The sequence below is a fragment of the Morone saxatilis genome, unplaced genomic scaffold (assembly GCF_004916995.1).
Source record: "Morone saxatilis isolate NCDOM2014 unplaced genomic scaffold, NCSU_SB_2.0 Contig11, whole genome shotgun sequence".
Taxonomy (NCBI): domain Eukaryota; kingdom Metazoa; phylum Chordata; class Actinopteri; family Moronidae; genus Morone; species Morone saxatilis.
The window spans coordinates 30,351,110-30,368,579 of NW_023339663.1; the positions used below are offsets into that span (position 1 = coordinate 30,351,110).

At 41.4% G+C, this 17,470-nt stretch overlaps 1 protein-coding gene across 1 annotated transcript in view; it reads right to left on the bottom strand.

Moving 5' to 3' along the window:
- Positions 1-4,052: 4,052 nt before the first annotated feature.
- Positions 4,053-17,470, bottom strand: part of bnc1 (basonuclin 1) — a 17,212-nt gene continuing 3,794 nt past the window's right edge. The window contains exons 2-5 of the mRNA XM_035652537.1: positions 12,871-12,973; positions 10,423-10,658; positions 6,557-8,646; positions 4,053-6,408 (exon numbers count right to left, since the gene is read on the bottom strand). Coding sequence (XP_035508430.1) covers positions 5,598-6,408; positions 6,557-8,646; positions 10,423-10,658; positions 12,871-12,973 — 3,240 coding nt within the window. The 3' untranslated portion in view covers positions 4,053-5,597. The remainder of the gene's footprint in view (positions 6,409-6,556; positions 8,647-10,422; positions 10,659-12,870; positions 12,974-17,470) is intronic.

Below are 17,470 nucleotides of genomic sequence, written 5' to 3' on the forward strand. Positions count from 1 at the left end.
TGACAATAGATCCTCCTAAACGTTACACACTGGACCTTTAAGGATCCCAGTTTGGAGGTCTGAAGGTCTTTTCAGTGTGATATTCCTTCCCAAGAAAACACAAAAAATATCTGTGCTGAACTTTGGCAGTATGTTGGTCTGTAGACTGTGATGGATGTTTACAACAGACAGTTGGTTAATAATTTTACAGTTCACCTTTTTTTTCCTTTCAAATAAGTTAACCTGTTTGCAACTTCTTTGTTTGTCTGAGTCCCTGACTTCTTTTTAGTGATGCTGCAGTGTTCTAAGATCTCATTAATTAAGCAATAGATGATAGATTAACCACTGGATGGCAGTTTGTGTTAAAGGTCCAGTGTGTATAATCACCTGAATATAACAACTGTTTTTGTTACCTTAGAATGAGATATTTTTATCTACAGACACTGCAGGTACCCTTCCATGGAGTCTGCCATGTTTCTACAGTACCCTAAACACTGGCTTTTTTTTTGCACATTTTGCGGCCACCATAGTTCCTGTTGGAAAGGGAGGGTGAAACAAGTGAGTTGCAACTTTATCTGCAACTACACTGCTAGATGCCACTAAATCATACTCACTCGTACTACACCAAAAAAGTCAATAATGTAAAGACATTAACTGTAAAGTAGCTACCAGTGTACACACTGACCGCTTGAGAAGTGTGTGTAATGGCTTAGCCTCAGTTTCTGACTGATCACCCAGTCATGGGATAAACGCAAATGTTTCGCTGAAGCTAAAACACTGTCAACTCGAATCTAAACCTTAACTTGTACTGCCCATGGCAAATTCATGTCCACTCTTTGTGTGTTTTTGAATTGATTTTATATGCGGCCAGGTCACCTCAAACACATTCAGCCTGAACACACCTTCGCGAAGGTGGTAGGGTCAAAGAAGATTAAGACTGTTTCTGATGGTAGATAGATTCAGGCTTCACTGTTCCTATGTATTGTTTAACACGTTTTTTTTTGTCCGCGCTCAAAATCAATCTGTCCTGCAGGCTCCTTCCCTTCCACAATCTGTTCCATATTTACCACTGAACAGTATCTGAAAGTGGTCCACTGCTTCTTAAAAATAGCCCTAAAGATGCAAGTTGTTCCAGATACACATACAGCTCTGTGGAGGAAGCTGAGCAAGTGCTCCACCTCTACAGATCAACCAGGTTCTCTGTTGAATATTGTCGCCTACATGCAGCACACAGGAGGGACTGAAATAACCCATTGTGCCCTCTCTGAGTGGTACTAGATTTCTGCAACGTGCCAGAGAAAAAGGATGGGGGCCACTTGTCAGAACTGGGTTTTTCAGCTCCTAAGTGATGAGGAACAGCTCTGCAGCTCACTAATGTACAGTAAATGTGATGGGTGGGTTGAATTGTTGAGTTATGCAAGGCTTTCAGCCCCCTGTAATAGTGCAATACTTTGGCATGTTGCGTAACAGATTTGTCCTCCTCGCTTTTTCAATGTGGGCCCGGACGATACTTCCACTGTCCCTGGTCCATTTCCATCCATGCCCTTTAACTTTACATAGCCGTATTACAGCGATTAATTCACCTCTTCAATAACAGTGAGAGCTTTTTTCAGGTAGTGTAGTGTAGGCTATTTTGCAGCAATGCAAATTTTAATCACTGCTGAATGTGACTACCATCTCTGTGGCCCTCTACTTTATCATGCCGAAGAGAAAGGATCACAGAAATCAAAATATAATCAAAACACTATTAATCAAGTTCCAACCAAATATCCCTTGCCTGAATGGTTTTCACCACTACAGAACACAGAGGCATTCTGTGTCTCTAGCTGCATTTGCTTGCTTGCCTAGTCTAGCATTATAGGAGGAGAAGGAATCTGTTACGTTAAACAGAGGAACCCAAAAGCAGATCACAAACTCGGTTGGTACGATTCCAAAAGACAGGCTTTATTGGAAATCCGGGAAACTAAATGTTGAGGTGTAGCTCCTGCTAGCAGTGGTGAGACGGTATGGCTAGACCCCAGGCAGAGTGGAACTGGAAGATTACGGCAGCGTGGCAGGCAGGAAGCAGCGGGCAGGTAGCTACAGCAAAGGGTATGATCCTGAGACACAGGGAAAAACAAGGTTAAAGTTCATAGCAAAAAACACTTTTAAAAACTCCAACTTGGCCTAGAAGGTTACTACCACGATCTGGCGGAGAGTGATGAGAACGGGTTTTTATAACGCAGGGCTGATGAGTTAATGTTGCAGGTTGAGCCAGTAAAGAAGTGAGCAGGTAAATCAAGGAGAGTGGGAGAGTCCAACACAACAGAGACACAGGGAAACCAAGGAGGAGAATACTGATTATAACAGAATCAAGTCGAGGTGGACCTGAACACAGCAGTTCTGTGGACCACACCCCTACTCAGCCTGTCAACAAGACCTGATGGCAAGATAACCTTTAAAAACTGCTGAATGAGCCATTCAGTGTCTTATTGAGTTTTAAATATTGTTACAAAAGAGCATATTTACTTACCTCAGTCAACACTAACCAGTTTTCATAGGGTTTATTTCTTCTGTAGGATCAAGGATCAAGCGAGGCCTGTGGATTATCCAGACACTGTTTCTGGAAAGAGATGTTTTTTAGTGGTTCGCAAGAAGCATACAATGAATCCCATAAACCCTCCATTGTAAAAAATCTTAAAGACAATATTTACAAATAAAACAAACTATCTGATTGCTCATAATGTGAGAGTTAAGTGAGAAAAATGTGTTGTTTTGGTATTTGGGTAAACTTATATGTTTTTATATTTATACTTTATATTTCAAGAAAAAGTACATTTTCACCTCTATTTTGAATTACTTTTTAAGAGGGATATCTCCTGCCATAAAGCATGCATGTTATCCTCCAGTCCTTGGCTTTATGTGTCTGTTAGAGGTTCATCAGTGTTGCTCCGCCTAACACAGAGTATTACAAGGCCTCAGGGGAGTCAGCCTGGATCAGATGATACTGCTGTGGAGATGAGCAAGGCAACAATAACACTTGTAAATCCCCCTCCTTACATCCTTTGTTTGTGTTCATGGATGGATATATATATATGTGTGTGTGTGTGTGTATGTATATATGTATATATATATACATATAGACATACATATTAGGGCTGTCCTCAACTGAAGATTTTCCTCATTGACTAGTTGTTGAATGTTTATGATATTAATTTAATTATTTAAATAATATCTGTTGATGATATGATAACGGAAAAAGTGGTAATGATTCTGAACGTGTCAGAACAACCAACAAAGAGCTGAACATTAGGTAATTTATTCACACACATTATAATCCAGTATAACATAAAATCATATATGAACTTAACAAAAACAAATACTGGCAGACTTATCGATATGATGGATGATGTATAACGTTACTTACAAATCAACGCACTACAAACTCGCTCCTCTCCTACTTCACGCTTCTCCTGCTCTTGTCTGAGCCCGCTGTGTCTTTATCGTCCCTGGTGTCACAGTCCTGGTTGGAGGCGCTGTGTTCGGCCCTGGCCATGGTCACTGGGAGGCTGCTGAGCCTGGTTTCATTGCCCACTAGCCCCACTCTGGCTCTGGTGCTCATTCTGACGGTGTAAACAAACATCCCTGAACATACTCTGAACTTGCAGTCTGGGTACAGTCTGCTAGTAGGACCACTAACTAGCTAGTGGGAGCAGCTAGTACAGCTAGCACATGCAGCAGTACACTGGTTAGACTTCCTGTGTTACAATGCAACAATCCTCAGATACTTAGTATTCAATAGTCCTGGTGACAAGGCGCAGCTCCTGAAAGGAGTTAATTTTTTTGTTTTTCTGCAACTATCTGAAAAGTGAGTCGACAAAGACTCTAATTGACTAACAGTTTAGTCAGCTATTAGGGGACAGCCCTATATATCAATATATGTGTTGCTTATAATGGCTTTCCTGCACTCCTGAGGGGTTCTACATGCAAACCTGTGCTGAAACATTGAAATATTATACAAAGCAATAAATTTCATTCACAGTGATAAAAGTAATCATTATTTATTTTAATGGATAGAAAATTGAATGGAATGAGGCTTGCAAATGTATGGCTTTTTATTTAATTGGAATGAATATTGTAACATTAAATCAAAGGAAACATGAACACCTATCAACATATGCTGTTTTTTAAAAAAAAAACAAATCCAAGCAACAAACAAATGAAATCTTAAATCTGGCCCATTGCATTTAAATACAGAATGAAAAAATAATCCACAGAATACAGAGCAAAACCAGAATTGTAAACCATGGTGAAGTAATCAGACATGTACAGCACAATGTTCTTGTTCATTCATTTTTGAAAAAAAAAAAGAAAAAAGATAACATGTAATGTTAGTGGTGAAATTAACATATTTTATACAGTATATTTTTTGGTTTCTTTCAGATAACAAATTACTCTATTCACAGAATATACAGCTCAATAAACATTTTGTTTACCAGTTCTTTTTTAAGGGTGTGCTCATGTGTGGGGCCATTATTATAAATTGCATTTTTTAAATTATTATTTCTCAGTGTTTGACTCATTCACAGTACATGCTTCTAGCCTCCAGACACAGCATATCTTCCTGCTGTTTGTCCAGTCAGTCAGGATACTGCAAGCAACCACATAGACAATACAAGAGCAATGCCTTAATCAATTCTAGTCCCATGAGCAGATTTCTTTACAAAAACACCACAAATATCAGGATATTTTCTTCATCCCAATCAGTAAAAGTCTTTTTTATTTTTTTTATTTTGGGTGAATTTTATTTTATTATACAACAGAGCCCACATTTGAATACTGCTGTTAATCACAAAGTAGATGAGAGAAGACTGGGCAGGCCCTTTTAATACTGCATACCCCTTAAACAGTATGAAGGGGTTTCTATACACACCTGTGGACTGAAAAAATCTTTGGTCAACATTAGTAGTATGCAACAACCAGAACAGTACAGACAGATCATATAACACCATACAATAACTTATTGATCAAGCTCACAACACTATAGCTTTTCAACAAAGACTCTTTTTGAAGACCATTGGCCAAATAAATGAAATGACACATGTAGAGGTTACTTTACTACTGCTTTTGATCAACACATTATGCACAGCTTCAAAGGGAAGATGTGGACGTCTGACAACAAAAACACCAGAAAAAAAATCACTCACATGATACAGTTTCATGGCTCAACTCTCACTTGGACAACACATGGAAAGATTCAGTTCATATAAATGAAATATTTTAAGGGTTAAACTGGGCTGTAAAGGGAAACCAATACAAGGAAATCAGTACTGCATTACAACAAAGGCTTGAAACTCACTGAGGTTGCATTCTTAGTGCTGAAGATTAATTTACCGACAGGTGTACATTTCAGTTGTCAATTTTTGCCTTGCACTAAAAGCCATTTGTCACAACAAATTAACTCCTGACTGTTCTTCTCTCTTTTTTTCCCAAAATAGGACAACAGAATGGACTACAGTATGGAATTTAAAAAGTGCTAATTGGTGAGCCTTCTTTAGGTGCCCAAAAAACGAACAGCAACAACAAAAAGACTATTGGAACAGAGGAAATCAGTCATTTTGGCATATGAGTTCAAATCCCTACTCCTGGTCCATCGCAGGACCTGAGCTAACAGCTAGGTTCCTGTGAAGATTCGGGTTCTGGCTGTGCCTGTTTCTGCTTCGCACCGAGGAGAAGGACGTATCGCAGCCAGGGACTTTACATTTGTGAAGCAGTCGCAGATGGACAGTCTTGTAATGGGCTCTGAATGTGCCCTTGTTGCTGTAGACCTTTTGGCAGATGTGGCAAGTTATCGGAGATCCACCTCCACCTCCCTGAAGCCCGCCTTGTCCTCCCCCAGTGCAGCCCAGGGTCCTCTCTCCCCCAAGTGCCAACTCCTCGCCCCCGGGCCTCCCCACGGCGATCCCATCAAAGCTCTCATCACTGTCCTCCATGGGGAGCGCCTCTTCATCCTCTTCAATCCCTTCCCCTTCCTCACTACCGGCTCCGTCAGAGTCCCAGGAGGATCGAGCGCTGCCGCCGCCACGAGGTGGGGCAGAGGAGGAGGTGCTCAGGTCCAGGACTGCCCCATCCTCCCCATTTCCACCACCATTTCCTGCCCCTCCTAATCCTTCCATTTCTCCTAAGGGAGATGCCTCAGCACTGTATGGTGCAGAAGACCTTTTGCTCATAGGGAAGACCAGGCCCATGCGGTTGTGTCCCCGGAAGATGACCGAGGTCTGGCTGGTTTGGTCTCGATGGGGCAGATCTCTGTCCCGCTGGTCTTGGCAGTAGTCCAGGCTAACAGAGTCTCTGTCTCTACAATGGGATGAGGGCGAGTAGAGGGTGTTGGCTGGGCTGAATGAGTCTTTGGTCAGCAGCTTGTGGTGCAGGTTCAAATTTGCACTGTGTCTGCAGATGAAAATAATTAAATTAAATGTATTATAAAGCACATGGTGAATGTTTGCAGACATACTGATATAATGGATTACAATTGCCTCTTCTGAAACAATAAAATGTAGCAGCCCTGGAACAATAACAAAATGTGACTGCCTCTCACCTGTCTCGGCTCCTGCGGGAGGGGAAGGCAGCATTGCAGCCGTCCACTGTGCACATGTGCATCTCCTTCAGGTGGACATTTTGGTAGTGCATCTTGACGCTGTAGGGGTTCTTAAAGGTCTTACTGCAGATCTCACAGTGGTGTGGCAGGTCAGAGTTGGGGTTGAGGTGAGACAAACCTGAGTCACCATAATCGTCTGCACAGCCGTCGGATCCCTCCCTCTCTCGGTCTATGAGCTGGGGAGCATCCCCATTACTCAGCCTGTGCTCACCCTCATCCCATCTAAGCTCTGAAATCTTGTCAGCTGCATGCTCCCTGTCCTCCCTTTCTTCGTTGCCGTTGGCTTCCTGGCAGAGTAAGTTGTTGTCACAGTGATTCTCTGTCAGTCTGTTTTCAAAGAGGGGCGATGCACAGGTGATGACCCCTATTTCAGCTTGCTTTGGCCCATCATCTTTGTCCTCCCTCTCTGACATTTCTCTTCCTAAAGTTTGGTCCAACAGATGCTTGGCGCCCTCCCTTTCCTTCTCTTCGCCAACATAAGCCCCTCTCGCCTCCTTCTCCCCTCCAGCTTGTCTTGTGCACATATACCCCTCTGCTCGACTACCATGACACTCTTCCTTGTCCCTGGCCTGTAAAGGAGCCTCATCTTCAGAGCTGCTGTCCTTATCCATCTGCTCATCTCGCTCCACTGCCTCCTTCTCTATCTTTATTGGCATGCTTGACTTCCGAGACTTTTTCTTTGGTATAGGGTCTGTCATGTAGGGTTCGGGGGCTGGGATGGGTTTAATGGGTACAGAGGAGGACAACAGAGGAAGGGAGGGTAGTGTTCCTGGGGTGTTCGCAAGCTCTGCGGGGGTTACCAGGCTGCGGTAGAAAGGCAGGACTGGTTGTACTGTTTTTAAGTTGGGGAAGAGGATACCACTCTGGCCCATGCTGGAGAAGGAGCTGCTGTGGAGTTTAGAGCCAGTTTCCACATGGCTCACCATGTAGCTGGGCACTGACTTATGGTTTTCTGATGAGCAGACAGGGATGGGGCTTCCATATTCAGACCTCTTCTCTCCTTGAGAGCCTTCATCAGCAGACAAGCTGCCCCGTAGGTCTTTGTCCCTGTTGTTACGGTTCATGGGCATGTGTAGCCGTGGGTTCGGGTTGGCACTATGGCGATTGCGACTGCGCAACGAGCTGAACACCATGTTGCAGCCCTCGATGGTACACTTGTGCTTAATCTTCAGGTGCACTGCATTATAATGAATTTTCAGTGTGCCTTTGTCATAGAATGTCTTCTCACAGGCATTGCAAAATACGCGACCCTTCTTCAGAGAACCTCCTCCACCACCGCCTACAGAGAGCCCTCCACTGCCACTACCATTCCTGTCCAGGGAGCGCAGCTTGCCCTCAGGTGACATCTGTGTTACATCAGAGCTCATAGAGGGCGTGCATGGTGTGGAGGGTCCGTCCGAGTAGTTGTCACTAGTGGAGAAGTCCTCTGCCTCAATTTTTGTGGTGGTGGAGAGGGTGTCCATTGGTTTGTCTCCACTTCGGTCCGGATCAGCAGTAAATGAGCCAGAGCTGGAACCTAGCAGGCTGCTCTCCGTAGGGTGTGAAAGAGAGATGGAGTTGTCCCTCCCTAGACTATCCCGTCCTGGGTCATCTCGTCTCTGACTCTGCTGCTCCATGGATCCATGGCATGGTTGCTGGTGTTGTTGGTGCTGCTGCTGCTGCTGCTGCAGTGTCCCTGTAGGTGAGCCCAGAAACGGTGCAGGAACAGAGCCTAACAACTGGAAGGGCAGCATGAAGGCCATGCTGTTGATAAAGTTCTCAAAGTGGTGCATGCTGTTGCCACTTAGCTTCTCAACTTTGGCTGTAGAGAGATTGGCAGCAGTGCGTGGGGTGTTGCGCTCAATGAAAGTGCGGATATCTGAGTTGGTGCGGGTGCTGGGAACCAATACCGCCTGGCCCTCCTTGTCCTGCAGAGCCATCAGCTCGACTATGGACTTGGTCTCGCCAAAACGCAGGAACTGCTGCAGTGTAGCAATCTCCTCCTCGAACGTCATGATGGCCCACCGGTCCAGCACCTTCCCCGCTACATCCTACAGGGCAGATAGAAAGGGAGAGCAGCATGGTACAGGAAAGGGGAGAGGGCAAGGGTATGAAATAGATTGAGATGGAGAGGCAGAGTGAAAAAAAGAGGAAGAGAGAGAGCAATCATTAGCATTATAAGTGTCGGTTGGGTTGCTCATACATATTCACAGAGTGGGCTAGATGACACACCCTATGAAGCAGACTGGCAGGGCAGCTAAATAAAGGAATCAGATGAAGTGTTAATATAAGCGGGCAGCGCAGAACCCAGAGAACCCTCATTACACAGACACACAGTGTTTCATCTTGCACGTCATTTCTCTTCATTTAAATCATGTGGATTTACTCACTCTGCATCAGCAGACAGAGAACACGCACACACGCATCATACAGGCATACTAGCAGGCAAGTACACTCATATACATACTCCCAAAGGCATGCAAAGATAAATTTGTGCACAAACATACCACACACACACATATATATGGACACACAAGTGAGGGAGGGGTGATCAGAAGGCAGCTCACATTGATCAAGCGGGTCCTCTCTCCCTTAGCCCAGCAGTAATCATATGTGAGTTTGGGCGTCTTTGAAAGTGAGGAGCGGCTTCGTGCCGTAACCGTGATTAATATTTCATCACAGAGCATTCATTGGGCGCCTGTCGAGGATTCTGACTCTACGTTCGTCATTAGATGAGCTAACATGAATTAAACGCAGCCCAACTTGAATACTTGATGATGTACTAATCGAAGTGAGAGCTTGGCTGACATGGTGCCTGCAGCCCAGGCCCTTGGCCCGCTTGGCTCCAGCTTAAGAGGAAATCTGAAGCAAAAGACAATATTTACAAATCTACCCGCACAGTTTGGAGACCTCCCCGAACTGGTTGTACCACAGCAACAAGCAGGCCACATCAGTGGGGTACCGGGAGAGTTCATGGCATTGGTCGCTATATCACATCCCTACTCTGTCCTGTCTGCAGCCATGCTTTCCAGACCCATCTTCTCCCTCCTTCTCTCTCGTGCTCCTCATTAATTCCTTTCACCTCTCCCTTCATATACTCTCGGACTGTGGGTTTTTGGCTTTTATAGGATTTCCTACCCTAAAAGGAATAACACTAAACACTATGTTGCAATTGCTTTGATATTTAAAGGAATAGTTCAACATTTTGTTATATAGTTTGCTGTCCTTCTGAAATACAAATAAGATTGATATTAATCTTATTTTTGTTGTCTTAAGTTAAGTGTTAAGTTAGCTTAGCATAACGACTGGAGGCAGGGGGAGAAACAGCTAGCCTGTCTATGTCCAAAATTGAAAATCTATTCATGAACAGAAATCTATAAACTGAAATTTCTGATGTTATTTCTTGGCTCCCAGCACTTCTTTCAGCATCTCCGGCTGTAGCCAAATACCCAAACGTGACAACCTCACTGTGACAATTAGACTTCAGGATGCTATGTGCTCAGTCATTGCACCCGGGGGTGGTTTCCCAAAAACTAGTTCCAGCAAGTATGGCATTAGAGGTGTTCGTATGTGTCCAGACGAGCTCTTTCCCCCTGCTTCCTGTCTTTATATTAAGCTAGGTTAACCACGCCTTGACTCGAGCTCCGTACTCACAGACTGGACATTAATATCGGTCTGCAAATAAGCATATTTCCCAAAATGTTGAATATTTCTTTAAATCAGCAGCTAGTTTTGTACTTGTTTTCAGAAACCTAATCCTAACATGTAATCCTAGACACACACACACACACACACAAAGAAAAAATGTCTTTCCCCCCACTGCTCACCTGGAGCACGTATCCTCGTATGTAGTCCTGCAGCGTCCAGTCAAGTGCATTGAGGATCTGGATGACCTCCTCCTGCTTTAGGACAGAGAAAAGGCGATCCAGGAGGATCTTGAGGCGGATGGGGATGGCCTGGGTGCCGTACAGCATCAGACTGCAGATATCGAACACCACATTGGAGTGGACAATCTCCACCTGGCTGCTCTGGTACATGTGATGCACCTTCAGTTTACTCAGGGCTAGAATACACACATCAGATTTTATTGGATTAGATTTTAGGAAGCTGGTCCCCTAACCATACAATTTATAAATGTAAGCAACACAGAAAACACAACAGTTGAATAAATATAATATGGGAATAAACCAAAATGTATACATGATATATGGTATTTATACAAAACTAAATGTAAATATTGGAATACTATATGAACAATAAATAATAAATTACATCATTTTAATTTTTTTTAAATACAATACTAATACAATTACTTATTTTGTGTGCTGTTATGCATTATGATGTTAACTTTATTTATGTTCATAAGAATCAGCAGCACACAGTTGTGATGTTCATTCTCACTTTATTTTTAGAGTAATGTGCTCTGATTGCAGGGATGAAAATATGTATATTTTATGTTAAACATACACAATGTCGTCATAAAATTGGTGTATATGCATTTATTAGCCTATTTGAAAAATAAATTAGCTTGGTTTGAATTCTGTAAAAGTGGGTCCCGAGGTGAGGCTAATTGAGAACAACTCTACACCCTAGTATACTTCCAGTCTCAGAGAATAAACTGAGTTTCTGTGACAATAAAACAACTCAAAACAAAAAAGCAAGCAAAAAATGGAAATACAGCCTTAAATCTGCTTCACACCAGCAGTAACAGTACCACAGTGTGACAGTGTTATTCAAATAATCTTCGTTTACAGTAACTAAGTGTGTGTGTGTAGAGTATGATACAGTAAGTAAGCATGGTATCACAAATAATGTGAATAATGTGAAAAAAACATTTCTCTCAAAAATACATTTATAATTTCTTGTGGTATCTATGCATGCAGTCAGGTATTTAGATTTCTGTCTCCAGTACAAAAAGATGGAGGTGAATGAACATTTTTTTGTGTTCTCACTGTACTAGAAGATTACAGAGGTGTGGACTTCTTTAAGTCAAAAAAAGTCTTATTATAATATTATATTATTATAAAAAGACTTATTTTGATAATAACTCCAATGACTTGTGACATGGACCTCAGTCTTTTGACCTGACCAAAGATTATAAAGTATGTTGTAAAAAACATGTGCAGTGAATCACATCTTAATTACTGAGACAGTGGACGTACTGTCAATCATAATGCACGAGCTTAGGAAGCATTTTAGGCCATCAGACTGACGGAGAATGAGATCTCAGATTCTGATGACAGCAACATGCAACGCGTTAAGCCCAGACATGATAAACATTGTAATGGTGTTACAAAAAACCACACCAAGACACAGGATTCATTATTTATGTAAATTTCTGCATTCAGTTTGGCAAAGGGTGTGCATGGAGTTTGATTATTATCTTTCCTTTACAGCACTTAAAGCACTAACTGAGATAAGCAGAAATCAGTCAAAGTTTTTCTAATTAATTTCATTTTGGCACATATTCTGGACTGTTACAATATAGATTTAAAAATAAAAATGATAATCAGTTGCTCTTTGTTGGTCCAGTATTGCCATTGTGCAGATGTTCATTTGATTTCATAATGTATTCCTACGGGATTAAATGAGTAACCCCTAGTGACTAACCACTAAATACAATATTATACAGAAATGGCTGTATCTCAAAAAACTGTAGTTAATGAGTTGTATCAAATATTTGGTAGCATTGGATTTAGAACAACTTCAGTTTCAATAATATGTACTTTGATCTAGTGTACATCTGATATTTATTTATACATATCTATATTTATATTTATTGCATTTTTAAAAGTACTACCAATTAAGACATGATAGATATGTGGAATTTAGTTTCAACAGCAGATTTTGTGTTTCCACCTCGAACAGAAATACATCTGTGGGGCATACTAAATATATTCATTAGTCATTGGACACGCAATGTTTTGGACTTTAGTTGTGACTTTACAGTGAGGACATGAGATGTAATTGCAACATGTAATGACTTGATAAAATAGTCTTTAGTAAAACTGTTGGGGGACATTTTTCTAAAGATAGGTTGCTGATTAATTTTTAAAAGTCCTTTGTCCCTGCTGTGGGCACCACAAATGAAATTCCATTCACCTCCATTGTACAGGCAGCAACCTCAGAGACACACACTCTGAAAAATTGCACAAATGAAACCAAAGCGCTCTGCATGGCCAGATAATATCAGAGGTAAGTGAGAAAGTAAAAACACATAATATGTATGCACATATTATTCTTATTGAAAGGACCCTCAGCTGAATGTCTCTTACCGTGTGCTACCCAGCCATGCTTGCAGTTTTCACACTGCCTCCTCTTCAGCTTCCCAGGCTTGAAGCTGTCACAGTTACAGTTCACCAAAGTGCAGCAGATAGCCTGTTAACACAAAAAGCACAGTTTTATTTTTCATGAGCACACAAGAAAACAAATCTCAATTTTTATAACACGCAGTACTATTATTCCATGTATCTGGAATTGCTAAGCTCTTCAGTACTTGATCACCCCACACTAGAATCAGATTTATTGATTATTGATCTGAAATTGGTTACAGTTACTCAAGACATTATAAGAAATAGAAATAATAACGTTACAATATGTGCATTATATTACAATAAACTTAGAAAATATAAAAACATAAAAAAAGAACGTGTAAACATATGTATATTACACTACAGTATGTAAGAATATATAGAAAATAAAAAATAAGACATGGAAAATATGTATACTACAGTATATAACAGAAGTGTAATAATATTTTTAATTAGTAATAAATACTAATAATGAGTATTTATAATGCTGAGAACTGAATCTTTGACACAGTAAACCAGAGTATTGCATGTTAACCACAGTATTGCAATTTAATGACTAATGACTCAGGAGTTACATTACATTAGTCCGAAACAAGTATACACTTATGGAGCAGCAGATACTTATATGGAGTGAATTATTCAAACCCCCTTTTATGGCTCTACCATATTATAAAATAAAAATACTGTGGATGTATCATTTGGTTCTCATTTTACCAAAATTCAGCCAGACATATTTAGTATTTTACTGTTGAGATCTTGAGCATTATTGTGAGCTGGTGGAGCTAGCAAGTGTAAATACTTGCATTTTTGCACTTGCCCTGACGATGTTGATAATGAGTTTTTATATTTTGCATAATTCCAAAGCTAACACTTTCAAGTGGTCAGATTTATATATGTTCATTAACGCAACATAATAGCAGTGATAGAAAATATGCCCCATCATCCCATCCTTCTCTGATTGTGCAGGCGAGGTGAGTGTGTGTGTGTGTGTGTGTGTGTGTGTGTATGTGGCTCTTATGCTATGCTTATCTAACGTCGCCTACGGAAACCGAAAGAAAGAGCATGATTGCCTCAAGTAATTTTTCTCTCTCCCTCTTGTGCACCACTCAATGCCTAGTTTGCCCTGTGAGGGTGGAGTTTGTGTGTGTGTGTGTGTGTGTCAGTAGTGCTGCAGGGCGGGTTCTTTCTACAGCAACGAAAGGTGTTGGACACACCTGGACCACTAAACCATCTCAATCAATCAGTCTGAGGCACGTGCATACACGCACACGCACACGCACACACACACAGACACACACACACACACACACACACAGAAGACTCATCATGTCCATTAGCTCATCTGCTAATGGGTTTTATTTTTTCAGGACAAACACACAGAAAAGCAGAGTAAGTGGACTGACACAGAGACTCAAAGTGAGGAGTAAATGGCAGTAATGAGTGGAGTTTTGTGGGGAGCTGCTGACTTGGCAGCGATCCTGCTAAGAGGACTCCAGCGCACTGATACACTAAAAATTACTCTGCTTCCCCCCTCTCTTCCTTAGACAAAAAAAAATCATTTACACACCAGGAACTGAGGGAAAAGCATCATCAGATTTATGATCAAAGCCAGTGTTGTTAGTGCTACATGCTGAAAAGCTCAGAGTGGCTGCGCTACGGCACCTCTCTCCCTCTGCATCTATAATGCATGATCAGTGGGGTTTTAGTATACATGAGCGGCATGTTTAGCTCCACTCCCTCTCCACAAGCGGAGAAGGAGGAAAAGTGTGGGTGGGTAGTGGGGCTACCTCCTCCTCCTCATTTAGTCAGTGGTTTTGTTGTGCGCTCAAGGCTGGGCTTGTCCTTGAAACCTGGGACCACATTATTTCACATCACAATAACCTCCCATCGTTAGAACGGATACAGTGACCCGAGATGAAGGTGGCGGCAGCTACCTGGCCTTGAAGCGCAGCGGGGTAGCTCCAGCCTTCAGTCCCGTGACATATGTTTGCTTTTCTCTCTTTTCTCTACCGCCCTCTCTGTTGGGTTTTATCTCAGCCTCCTCCGGACAGTGGCGAGGTGTAAAAACCCCTTTGCTCATCTCTCAGCGAAATAATCCCATCATTACAGAGCACCGAGAACCAACACAGCCCAATTAGGCTAATCCCATCCAACTGTGGGTGCACACACACCTCCTGCTGCGGCTCCCCCTAATATACATCTCAATCAGGTGCCCCTGCGCGCTCACCAGCCTGTAACACACGCATTCCAATGCACAGTCAGCTACAGGTCCTTTATCTTAATTAGCAATTCATTTCATGAGGTCCTGTAAAGAAGAAGAAAAGGAAATATGGCAGTGCAGGACGATACAACAGTGGCTCTTGGTGACCAAGATCCCCCTAACCCACCCTCCCACCATCTCTTTCTCTTTACTGTTGTCACAGCAAAACCACGGCTGTTCGCACGCATCAATGAAGTCGATGACAAGAAGACTAATTGCACAAAATGATGCAGCTGGATCAGTGTTTTTGAAGCCAAAGCTAACAATGTCGCTTTCTGTATATCAATGATGTATAACAACGTAGTCAACCAAAATCTTTTTTTTTTTTTAAAGAAAGGGCCACAGATCAGATTCAAACCCTGGGCTTAGGACTCAGCCTTGGTACATGGGGAGCCACCAGGACACTGTGAGTGTATTGTGTTTATTAACTATATTTATTACGTTTATTCTTCAACTTGGAAATAGTAATGTGACAAAAAAAACTGAACTCACGGTCCAATTACTAGCTTCTTACAGAGCTTTTGAACAGGTAGTCATGACAACTAAACTAACTGATGAAGACTATGAGATGCGTTTGAAAGCCATGCAGTAAGCTAGTAAGTGCATTTAAGTTGAAGGTCCAGGGTGTAGGATTCAGTGGTATCTAGCAGTGAAGTTGCAGACTGCTATCTAGACCCTATGTCCAGTGTTTAGTTTGTCTATTCAGGGCTACTGTAGAAACATGTTTGGTTCAAAATGGCGGATTCTGCCAGAAGAGGACCCGCTCCCTCTGTAGATAAAAACAGCTCATTCTAAGGTTACAAAAACTATTTTTAATTTCAGCTGATTATATTATTATTATTACTAATATTATATTATTATACACTAATGAAAACATACCTATGACCTATTCCATTAATGACAATATACCCTAAATGTTACACACTGGACCTTTAAAGGGTTAGGAAAGAATAGAATTCTGAATAGTGAAGGGCAATCAAATCCTAAAATATATCTGAACATCAGAATAAAAATACATCTTGTACAGTAAGTGGCTCTTTCTGCTCCTGATACCACAAACCCACAGCCTTGGCCTCTCTGAATCTCTCAATGTTTAGTTACTCCCTGTGCATGAATTTGTATGGCATATTCAATCATCTTGTGTATGTCTTGATTCTGCCACCAGTCCTCAGTGTCCATTTGTTGCAGTTAAAAGCATCTTGGTTGAAAGACTGCACACTCAGAAGCCGAGCTGTGTAGGACGGACGGATGAAGGCTGTGAGTGGAGGTTAAAGAGGGAGATGGTGAGGTTGAGAAAAGAGAAAAGGGACAGGTGAGGAGTAGAGAAGGCAGTGGCATACTGACCAAATTCTGGTTGTTAGCATACACCCTGAGGTACCTGCATGTGCACACACACGATAAAAGCACAAGACACAATAATGCTTTTGGGTAAAAGTTAACTTGTAAGCTTAAATCAGTGTTTCTTCTTGTTTCCTACAGTTTCTTGTTTAATGCTTTGTTTCAGTTGTTTTTTTTTCCATGATTTTACATATAAATATGTTTTTTCACCATTCATCTTTGGGCTAAAACATATAGACTGAAAGAGTTCTTCGGTACATCACATGGTGAAACTAGGAATAATGTTTCATATACGAGTCGATTTAATATATTTCAGTGTTGCTGCGAGTCGGAGCAATGTGATTGCAAAGCAACTGACTCATCCAGCTACTGCATTTTTTGTGACTATCTAATAACCTAATTGTATATAAGACATTCAATACACTGGTATGTCTATTTTCACTTTCGCTGGTTCAATCTCTGGTATACAGGTTTGATAAAACTTTTTTTTTGGAAGCACCAGGTGCACATTACCACGCTTTAATTTGTCAAACAAATGTAGAAAAAATCTGTAATACAGATATGTATACAGTCTATTGTAATATTATCTATTTCAAGACAGAATCATCAACATCTCCTGTATATCCACAATCACACGTATAAAATAAACAACATTTTTCCATTTATTTGACATGAACTATGTTATATCATTATAAGCAACATACTTCACCCTAGTCTGTCTGTTCAGTGACTGGTCACAAATCTACGACGCAAACAAAAGACGGAGAACTAAGTAAAGTTACAAACCAGCCCGTCACCTTAATTAGATGTTCGTTGTAGGGTGGTCTGCCAATGAAATGAGAAGTTTTATTAAAAGCATTATAATCTTGTGAAAAGTATAAAATATTTTTTTTGTTGAAAAACAGGACACACATTTACTTCCAAGCAATTTGTCTTTTGATACAGAGTGTTACTTCCTTGTTGGGA